The sequence below is a fragment of the Wolffia australiana genome, chromosome 9, assembly GCF_029677425.1.
Source record: "Wolffia australiana isolate 7733 chromosome 9, ASM2967742v1".
NCBI classification, from domain to species: domain Eukaryota; kingdom Viridiplantae; phylum Streptophyta; class Magnoliopsida; order Alismatales; family Araceae; genus Wolffia; species Wolffia australiana.
The window spans coordinates 13,734,059-13,745,835 of record NC_135843.1 but is presented as its reverse complement, the minus strand read 5'-3'; the positions used below and the strand labels follow the sequence as shown (position 1 = coordinate 13,745,835).

At 40.9% G+C, this 11,777-nt stretch overlaps 1 protein-coding gene across 1 annotated transcript; it reads right to left on the bottom strand.

Moving 5' to 3' along the window:
• Window positions 1-5,988: 5,988 nt before the first annotated feature.
• On the bottom strand, window positions 5,989-7,102 carry CXXS1 (thioredoxin family protein CXXS1). The gene is made up of 3 exons (XM_078580829.1): window positions 6,945-7,102; window positions 6,346-6,468; window positions 5,989-6,257 (listed from the first exon to the last, which is right to left on the bottom strand). Exons 1-3 carry the CDS (start codon window positions 7,044-7,046, stop codon window positions 6,093-6,095), a joined length of 390 nt encoding a protein of 129 aa, XP_078436955.1. The 5' UTR covers window positions 7,047-7,102; the 3' UTR covers window positions 5,989-6,092.
• Window positions 7,103-11,777: the final 4,675 nt, after the last annotated feature.

Here is an 11,777-nt window from a genome sequence, read left to right as displayed (position 1 = left end):
TTTTTGTCGTTTTCCAGTACACCAGTTTCCACGACGTGGTGGAGGTTAACGAGGCTGACTTCGACGCGTGCCGCTCAACCAATCCGATAGCGCGTTACACGGACGGCAACACTGCCGTTAGCCTTCCCAGCGCCGGCAAGCGCTTTTTTCTTTGCGGAATAGCGGGGCATTGCAGTGAAGGCATGAAGGTTGAAGTAGACGTCGTCTCCGCCGCCGCTCCGGCCTCGCCGCCTTCGTCGCCAGTGACGCCTCCTCCCGTCGTTCGCTCTGCACCCGCGCCATCGAGGACCCATTCGCCGGGGTCAAACGCAGCTCCTTCTCCGACTCGATCGGCGCCCCCACCGTCGAATTCGGCTGTCCACGGATTGGCGTCCCCTGCCTTGGCTGGAATCCTCGCAGTGATGGCCATTTTCATGGCCGTCTGAGTCTCCATGGTTAATCCTCATCATATGTTTTCAGCTATCTATTTCAATTCATCTTCCGCGGATCATTTATACTTGTACTTATTTACCACAATATGTCTTGAAAATAAACGTTTTTGACAGAATAGCGCCCGTATTTTCAGGAAATTGAAATTGTTGTCTTGGAACTTATTAATCTCGGTTTATGTCCTTATATTTATTTATCTCTCTATCTTTTAGTCTCTCCAACTCTCTCTCTCCCCCTCTTTTTCTTTCTCTCTCACCCTCCGTCCCTACCGTTCTCTCTCCCCCCCTCTCACTCCCTCTATTTTATTATCTCGCTCTCCGTCTCTCCCACTCCCTCTCGATGTTTGTCGCTCTCTCACTCTCTATTATTCTCTTCCTCGCTCCCTCTCTCACTCCCATTGTTTGCTCCCCTCTTTATTATTCCCTCTCTCCCTCTCTGACTCCCTCTCCATTATTCTCTATGTCCTTTATTTCGTCGCTCTCACCTTCTACTCTTATCTTTCTCTTTTATTTCTCTCTACCTTTATCTCCTCCCTCGTTCACTCCCTCCTCATTATCCTGTCCCTAACTCCATCCTTCATTTCTTCCCACTCTCTTAATCCCTCACTACTAATATTTTCTTCTTCTCATTTCTCTCCTTGGCTCCCCTCCTCTTGGTGGGGACCATTAACATAGAGAGGGAGATTTACTGTGTTGGGATCACATGGATATGTCTATATGATGGATATATGAACAGATAAACCTGTCTCACTTTGCGAATTTCTATCAGCAGGGGCATATGAAATTAGGTCAGTAAAAGATGAAGAAAAAATGTGAAGGTTCCCACCAATCAGAGCGCCGCATTCTGAAATGAATCAGAGTCCATAGTCTGATCCGGCCAGTAGATGTGTTGAGAAGAGAGAAAGAAGTTCTAATTGCTGAGATAGAACCAAAGGAAACATGGAATATCTTGAGATTTAGCCGCCCATTTGGGAACCACAATCTATTCGTGCATATGGTTAGATCCCATTAGAGATGTGGACAAGACAAAAAACACTTTCCAAGCTCACCCTACTTAGATCAAATGAAAGACACGGCTCGATTTAGAGTCTAAACTCTCCTAGATCTTGAAGTTATTTTTATGGTTATTATGTAAGTTGAATTATTTCTGGACCGTTTCCAAAATACCACGGCATGGTTGAAAGGGGTGTACATTCCCATGGAAGAAATTGGTGATTACGAGCACTGGAATAGTATCAAACAGTGTAGTACATATTCCATGACGTAATTGATTGGCATCCGTATCTTAGATTCGTATATCTTTTTCAAATTCCTCTTAAAATTATGTTCCCCATATTACTTTCCACATTATCACTCTATATTAATTAATGTGTTTTGTCTATCTTATTCTGGAATAATCTGAGTAAAAAATCAATTAATTATCTCTACTATCTCTCCTTAAAATTTCATAAAAACACTCTTTCATTTCCCCTTTCAAGTTCACATTTTATTTTTCTCCATTAATTTTTTTTATTCTTGCATAAAGTATATTCTACTGGGAGGGCTATCTCTGTACTTAATTCTGAATTTCTCATAGTGTGGAATATCTCTCTCTTTGATGATCAAGCAGGCGCATGACTCATTGCACAGCCACAGCTATTCTAAGACCCAGCTCCAAACAAATCACTGCGCATGACCCAACCAGCCATCATAGTGATGTTATTTTAGCAAAACATTGATACAAAGTTAATTAAAATCAACAAGATTATAAAGGGAGTTTCTCAAATTTCTGAGTAAATTTAAATTTTAGAACATGTTATTTAATTTCATAAATCCTAAACAGTTTATATAAACATTTTTCATTCTGTCATTTATTTCATTTTTTTATTGAATTTAATTTTGATTTTTAATTGTTGCTTTCCTATCGACCGACTCTGTTCTTATCAAAATTTTGTAATTTGACTGAGGGAAATATATATCAATGACATATTCTAGCATAAATTTACAACGCTAATGACACATTTAATTCAAATTTGATCACCCTATTTTGAAACGTATTAATGTTGGTTTTAAATATACGCATCCAAGAGAATATTTATTTTCCATTTAGGACAAAATATTTCATAGAATCTTGGTGATTAAATTTACTCCTCCATTCGCATCACCCTCGTAAAACAAAATTGATGTGTCATGAAATTTCAACTGGTCATTCTAGTGAGGGCCTACGTATTAGGAAATCAAAGTATTTCATCACCATAATCTTCATAAAATCTTTGTTTTCTTATACTGATGTCTGATAATGCTCAATTGGCAGATCCTTTTTGGTCATTCTAGTGAGGGCTGATCGCATTAGGAAATTATCAGAGAAATTATTGTGTGACACATTCATAACCTCATCCATGTATTTCATTCAATCGTCTTCCTAAACTATGTGTCTTAGTAGACCAATGGCATCCTCTTATTTTATCCACACAAATCGTCTTAGCAAACTTAGGGATGCATACAAGTGAATACTGTTTCTAATTTCATGATTAGGGATTCATATGTGATATTTAAAACACAATTATTTTAACACAAGTAGTCTTGGTTATCTCCCACTGAAGAAAGTGTCATAAAACTTATCAGCCCGGTTTCAAGTTAGGTATAATACAATCCTGGGAGTATTGTGGATAAATTTTCTAAGTGTACGATGTCAGAACATTTCATGTTCAACATCTGCATATATTTTTATTCATCAAAAAACAGGTTTCCATGTGTGAGTGTTGATTTGAAAACTATGCACGTGATGAAATGATGAAATTTAACCCTCAGTTCAATAGGATCCATCAAGGATATTTCTTGGTGCCTTTGGTGATTGAGTAGATGCAACATACACGAGGAAAAGTGTTCTTCCATCACCAAAGCACTGTGGTCTCAGGGTAAGTTGTATCGCCTTATATTATCATGTTTCATACACACTATTAGGTTAGATCAATTTTCTCTGATCTTCACATCAGATTAAATTTTCATCATGGCATCATAGATTCTTAACTCCTTCCATCAGTCTGCTGCATTATAATATCACATCATCCTGTCTCCACTAAACCATCATAAATATTCATATACATTCACTCATTTTCATTCCCCTTTATCACTCTCTTTATCTGACCATCACATGCCTACTTCTTCATGTCATCATCAATCTTCTTTTGTCATTTTCTGTCTCCTACTAATATCATGTATCTTATATTCTTCATATTAATTATTACACTTTAATTAAATAGTCACCATAACCTACCACTACCATATATTTTCACCTATCTTCTCTCGTCTCTTTAATAACCATTGAAAGGATATTAAATCAGTGATCATCGTTCCTAGTGGCCATGACCGGCATTCATCATGGACAAATTTTTTTTACACAAATACAGGTTTTATAAATTTATTGAGTATATTCAAAAGTAACAACCCAGAGATAATCCATTCCCCTTATATGGAATAGATTTCACTTCATTCTGCTCCTCGAGAGAGTCTCGTTGAGCCATTTATAAGGTCAAACTCTAGAAGTATCCACACAATAAATGCAACAATCAATCTCCTCTTCAATTTCTACAATCCACCTTCAATGTCCGGTAGGTCTCTTAAGGGAGTGAGGCATTTATGAACTGGACAAGAAAGGGAGGTATCAAAATCTTGCTTGTAATTCAACTAAAATGGGTGCCCACTATTTATAATTATTTCATAACTTTTTATAAAAGCCCTTATGATCAAGTACTTGATTGAAGCCCACAAATTCATAATATATCCACCAATGTCCATGAATTTTGTGTGTAACCCTAGGCCCTTGTATCACTATAGCCAATAAATTTAATGGCCCATATATTTATTTACCAACCTGATAAATTAATTAAATCAACATAAAGATTAATCAATTAGGGATTGATTTAGCCCAATTGATAGACTAAGTTTCCAACCTATGGAGTGCCAAATTATACATTGTCTTCATTGAGAATGGTCTTCATTCCTGTCCACATCAATGCTAGTTATCCCTATTGATGATTGTCATCATTCCCGTCCACAGCATTTATTGTCCCAATCTAGAGCAATTGGAATGTTAGTCAAAGATGGTCATCATCCCTATTCATGATGGAAACCATTTTCCTTGTCAACATTTTTCATTGCTCACATCTATGACTGGTGTCATCCCCTTTGATGATGATCATTCTTTCTGTTGCTGATTGTTGTCGTGGTAATCAATATTATCACGGTAAGGGTATTAATGGTAGCATATAAAATTTCATATTTAAATGTACTAATTACAGTATCAAGTATACTGGAAATGATAAAAAATAATAAAAGCATGCCAGTATGTTCCATGACAGAGGAATAAGATCACCTAAGCTTTTTAGCTCTTCTCTTATGGCGATGGAATCCCTCCAGCAAGTATGTGGCTCCCTCTATGGCACAGGGACTTAGAAGGCCAAGTAAGCAGCTCGAAAACAGGATGCTGATAGGCCCTGATATGTTCTCCTTTTATAGGGATGAACCATAATGCCCCTTAATACATTTAACCCTGATTTTTAATCATCTACCATCGAAATGACAATAATGCTTACACTAGACTAGTCAACAAGGTCAACATCCAACAAGAGAACCCTATTTTCTATCTTTTAAAAAATATTATCTTCACTTTGGTCATCTTAATCATGATTAGACATCCATAATAACCAATCATGCATTCATCTCAGACTCTAAAGTAGCATAATAACCAATCATGACTCATCAGACTGTAAAGGTACAGAATGATGCGTTTGTATTTTTTGTCATCAGTCACCCTTCATCTCATACTGATGACGGATGATGGAAGTCGTCCATATCTTGGGGCGATGACAGATGAGGAAATCAGGAAGGGATGGATGACAGCATGTCATTTTTGAAGCATCATGATCGATAAGAGTCTGAGGACGGATGACGGCACATGGACGATAAAGGAGCTAATCCAGAAATTCGGCATAAAGTGCACTGCAAATGCGCTGACGCGTAGCCAAATAAAAAATAAACTGGTATTTTTCTCGCACTGAATGTAACTTGAAAAAAACACGAATTTCAGTCACATTTAATGCTGGTAAATATCTAGCACGTCTTTACATGTGTCAAAATGAGATGTGTTGATCGGAGGCCATGCCCACTGAATATTAATCAATAATATAATTAAATGGGTTACTCCATTTATTTTATCTTCTTTTTATTTCCCTGTTCTGAACATTTCTCTCTCTATATTCGCCCTCTCTCTACACCGATAGGGCCACCATGACAACGGATATCTTTGTAGCCTTCTCCAAGCAGCACGTATTCGTAGATTTCCACTTTGAAGTTGCTCAGCGTAAAATACGGAATTTGTTTCTTTGTTTTCGATGCAGTATTATCTTACCTTTGCCACACGGACCGTCACTACTAAAGTAAACCAATCCTACCATTTTAATTCGATATTTACCAAGAATTTTGTTTTTTTCTGCAAATATGAAATTATTTACCGAGGCATGAATATGAAACAAATTAAGAAACGCATGTTAAAAAGAGAAAAATTCTGAAGAGACAGACATTGAAAGGAAGCACTCTCTTATTTGTAGACGACCAAGGTATTTACAGTAGTACACCCAGGAAGAACCCTAGTCAGCCTTCATAAGCATGAACTCAGACGTCCTCTTAAATGCTCTCCACCACGTGAGGGTGGTGGAAAGTCTGGATAAACCCGTCCATTCTCCTTCTTATCTCGTCCGGATTTGCGCCGACCATCTTGTCCACGACGTTGCCCTCGTTCATGAAAAGAAAAGTCGGCATGGCCTTCACGCCCATCCTCGTCGCCACCGCCTGCAAAGATAGAAAAATTTAAATGTTTGTTTTTTGTTCAAATAGACACAATCATAGAAAGATTGGAAAAGGGCAGAAGCAATGGAACCTTGGCAGAGTCGACATCCACAAGGAGGAAGTGCACATCTTGATAGCTCTGCGCTAGTGCTTCGAAGAAGGGATTCATGGCGATGGAGGGAATGCATGATGATGCCATGAAGTGTGCCAACACCTTGATAGACATTGAATGGAGGAATCAGGATATCTCTCTCTCTTTTGCCATCTCCCTGTCTACACATCTCTCTTTTCATCTCTCTCCCTAACTCATCTCTCTTGTCATCTCCTTCTCCCTAGTCATCTCTTTTTCTACTCAACTCGCTTTTCATCTCTTTTCTTACTCATCCCTCTTGTCATCTCCCTCCTAACTCATCTTTCTCTGTACCCATCTCCTTGTCATCTCTCCCTACTTATCTCTCTCCCCACCCTTCTCTCTAGTAATCACTATCTACCCATCTCTTTCGTCATCTCTCTCTACTCTTCTCTCTCTAAGCATCTCTCCCGTCATCTCTCTGTAGGCATCTCTCTATACTCATTGCTCTTTCTACTCTTTCGTTCTCTCTCTCTATCTGTCCATACTACAAAGATTAATCAAATTTTATCTTTAAATGAAGAAGTATCTGCATGGAAAGAACTGATGGACGAACTCACCGGAGAGCCCTCGGCTTTGGCCTCCTCAGTGATGAGATTCCATGATTCCTCCGACTCCACCTTCAAAACCCTGGGCCTCACAATCTGCTCTTGGCTTTCCATCGCGACTCTTCTTTTCTTCACCAATTTTTTTACCCAACTTCACAGCATTGGGCCAGGTATTTATCCTGTCTTTGGTCCAAAAATCTGTGGGATGAGAGAGAAACAGGGAGTAAGAGAGAGAGGTGTCTCCACGGATAAACTCGACTCGCCGTGACCCTATCCGAAACGCATAGGGCGAGATATTTTCTGGGTCCCACTGTTATCACTAAAATAAGAAATGAAAAGATGATCATTAATGAAACTTATCCGTTTCAATATTTAGTAATGATGAATATTGAATGTAGCAAATGATATCGTGAGGAAGCCTATTGATATTGTTCAGCGTGATAAGCTGACGGTGTTTTGAGAATCATGTGCGATGAATGCCAAAGTGGGTATTGGAGAAGAACTTTCACCAAATTCTGTGGTGAAAAAAGAATATGTCGGAAATTTTAATCACTAATTACACCAATTAACATTCTCTGGTCACGAATAATAGGATAATCAAAAACAAGTCAACAGCCCTTGTATCAGGATGGGGAAACCATTTGGTCATAATTTGTCATGTTCAGCCAATACTCAAACAGCGGATTCTTTTTTAAAGAACACGATCACGTGGCATCAAGATAAATTAATTTTATTTGCAGAAAGTATCATTGAATGTGCGGACACGTCTCCGCTTCACAATATCTTGATTAAAATTGCCGTGACGAAAAAGCAAAAACATATGTCAGCATTATTGATATTATCATAAATGCAACTGGAAGACCAAAAATATTGTAGACACATGGCTCCATAAGAAGGCGCAAAAACATAAAACGAGGATGCTTTTTAAGAAATGAAGGGTGCAATTTCGACACTCATGAAAGTGGTACTTAAACACAGAAATTCATGGTGGGTGAATCTTAGGATTCCGTGACACCATGGCCATCAGACGCGTTGGTCAATGAGGACAAAGAAAAATCAACGACGTAGAATGATCCAACTTAAGCATGGAATATCCAAAGGTCTTAAAGGAGTTTCAAATTGCGGGTAGCTTCATCTCTATCTCTTATTGTTAGGCCCCTAATTAGGCGGCATTCCCTGCCCATAGGCCGGTGTGCTTATTGGGAGGGCATGTCCGCATTGTAGACTCACGACATTAAAGGAATGAGTCATTATGGGTAGCGATGCCCAAAACCTGATCTTTCAGGCCATCGCCCCTATACGTAGTGATACACTACAGACGGTGCGTATGCCCGTCCACGCCCAAGGTGGGACAGATCAGCTGAAGTCCGCGCGTGTTGGGCGCACGGGCTGATAGGCGTGAACGCATGCGCGCCAAGTGCTGCGCGCCAACGCCAAGCGCCACGCGGGAGTGGGAAGTGCTGCGCGCAGGCGCGGGACGTGCAAGCTGGGCGGCATGTCGCAGGTGCAGAGTGCGGAGTTGTGCGGGGTGCCGCGTAGAAGCCACACGGGCAGCGTGCGCATTGCGTGTGCGGGGTGCGAGGTAGGGAGACATCCCACTAGGAGACTAAGGCATGTGGCGCACTGAGAGCGCCGAGGTGGCATAGAGGGCGCAGAGCGTTCCCGCAGGTAGTGCTGGGCGCGCAGCGCCCAGCTTGGGGCATCGAATGCGGCGGCGTCGTGCAAACTACGCGCGAAGGTGTTGACACTATGTCGATGGCATGTGTGATCATCAAGGCTAGGGTGGCATGTGTGATCTCCACGCCCGCGGGGGCGCGGCAAACGACCTGGGGCACTTGTGTAGTGATAAAGCGAGCGCGCACGCGTGGCGCAACAGCCTCGAGGCGGTGTGGCGACACTACCCTAGCGGAAGGTGCCTCGTCTCGTTCGTTGTATCATACCTCGTCTTCCCCCATGTAATTTGTCCCAACGACGATGTAATCTTTTATGATATTAATGCAGTGATCCTATTCCCTGATGGGGCTGCATCCCCACCATCTCTTCTAACCCCTTCTATGCAATCTTAAGCATTTGCAAAGACTTCCGCTGCAAGCGATCAAGGCTGCTCAGTGTTTTTCTCCGAGCACTGAGGCCGGCACACACCAGATTCGAGCAAGAGACCTAGCTCGAGATTTGATCGTGTGATAATTGGTATCAGAGCCATGTCGGATCGCCTCCCCTTGTGCTTTTGAACCTGGTTGAGGAGATGGAGTCATTTCGTGCACAACTACGCGAAGGGCGATGGCAGAAGGAGAAATAGCATAGGCTGAACACCCCCCTACTACAGAAGAACGTGTTAGGTTTGAAGACCCAAGTGGAAAACAACTACGATGAAGGAAAGTCGGACATAAGAGAATTAAGTGTTGAGACCCGCCTAAGGCAAGAAGTCCTTGAAGAAATTGTGAGACAGCTTGGGGACACGACCGCCAGCTGACTAAGATGGTCCTAACCCTGAAGCTTAAGGTGGAGAAACTAGAAGAGGGCCCTAGTAGCCATTCCAGTAGCGACGACGGAGAAAAGCATACACTCCCTCCACTGAGGTTCGACGGGTGATAAGCCGAAAATAGGGGTGAAATTTATGGATTTTTAGCCCTTGTCGTTGTGAATTCTAGCTTATGCAATAAAATTTATAAAACTCTACTTAACATGTATAGTGATAAGTGTGAGTGTCGTCCAAGGGAAGCAAGTAGGAAGTTCAATGTGATTATCTTTTGGTGTTTTAATCCTAATTAGAGTGAATTTGATCTTCAACGAGGATCAAGTCACCCTAATTAGATGAGAATTGAGAAAGGGGGGTAGAAGAGGTGAGAAGAATGGAAGAAATGTGGGCTCTAGATTGAATTAATTGATCCAATTGGATGGATCAAAGAATTCAACTAGAGAGGTTGGTAGGAATTTTTAATTTGGGTTTGGCTGATTTTTGCAAGTTGATAATTCAGAACTAAAATGGGGTAATTGAGTATCCTAAGAATTAAAACTAAATTTTTTAGAGTTTTCTTTTGGAATGCAATTGAATGCCCAGGTGAATCCCTCAATTTCTCCTCTCAATCCTAATCAGGGCTTGTACATGCCGCTCAAGCCAAGCGATTTAGAAGTTCAGATCAGAATAGAGATGAAGAAACAAACAACTTAACCTATTTCATTCAAAATGCATAAAAGTTTAAATACAATGAAAGGAAAAAGTACCAAAACTGTTGATCCAGGCTGGGGCTCCTCTCTGTCTTGCAGCTGTGACAGAGAACCATCAAGAATGAGCCCATCCTCTCGAAATTCAGCTTTTATGGTGAAAATCAGCATTTTACCCCCGTTTAGTAATTAATATTTATCTATCAATGTAGGCTAGATCTGAATGATCCAACCATACAGATAGAAAGAGGGGATCAAGACGAGCAAATCCATAAAAAAATCATCTCAATTGGACTTCAGGATCAAAAGTTATTAATAAATCAATTTTAACCAATTTGAACCATTGGATTAAAATTGATTTATTTCTTAATTCACGCAATGACGTGTCGGCAGCCTATTGGTTGCCGCATTTCAAATATCTTTTGCGGGCTCTCTCTCATCGCGCCACGTACCCCACCTGCAAAAAAAACAAAAACAAAAGAAAAATCGAAAAGCAGGATTTGCATATGCATCGCTACGCACGTACCGGTGCGTTTCTTTATACCTAATCCATTAAACTGTCGCCACGTCACCAACCATGCACGCGCGTTGTATGCGCTGCACGGGCGGTGTACTTACCTCCTGCGTGTAGCGCACATCTTATATCCGTTGGATTTTAATCCAACGGCTATGATTTCGCCACGTCGACGCAGCGGAAGTCACCGGCGCGCTTTTTCAACGAAGCCCTTCATAAAAAAGATTATTGATATCTAACGCCGCCCAGAGGTATTTGTATATATGTCCTTTCGGCACTCTCTCTCCTCCGATTTTCTCTAAAATTAATAATGCATCTCATATCACTCATGTGCAGCTGGCCTCACATCTCTAGCGAGCAAGATCACTCTCTCCCGGGGTGGCGGCCACCTAGTACTTGCCTCTCCATTAGCCTTTTCTCTTTCCTAAGAATAGAAGAAGCCATTTCCTCCTCCTGTTGAGCACAGAATATGGAACACAACGAGAAGAATATATGATAGAGTTGTGATGGGGGAGAATGAGACTTTGTGAAAGAATTAGGGTGAGCATGAACAATGAGAGATTTATGGTCCAACGGGTGCGGTGCTACCTTGGATAACCTACTCCCAAGATTTTTAGAAGAAGTGAGGGAGATAGAAGAGATGAGACCAATGTGATGATATAGAGAATAAAGACAATCTTGCCCTGAATTGAAAGTCAAAACCAGAAATGGTGCAAGTCAAACCCCTCCTTTCTCTGTCTTCTTCTCATTCCTCTTGTCTTTTTTTTTTTCCAAACTCTTTTTTTTTCGCTTTTTTTTTTTCTTTTGTTATATCAAACAAGGAGGATAACAACAAATGAAACACTTTCCATGACTTGAATGGTTTTCAAATATTTTATCACCACTAGCATGAGTGTCATAACAATCACATTGGTCTAGGGAGAAGAGATAGAAGAACGAGATTTAGATGATGCAGAGCGAATTATTGACAGAAAAGATACGAAGAGGTAGTATCATAGTGATACCGTGGAAAGGGAGATAGACGTACTTGGGAGATAAGCATATCCTCGGTAGCGGAAGCAAGGTGGTGGAGTCAAGTTGTGATGGATATGGCGTGAAGTGTGTGGAACAATGAGGTGGATGGAGATGGTGGATTCTGTGCATAGGACTTGGAGAATGACTGCTCA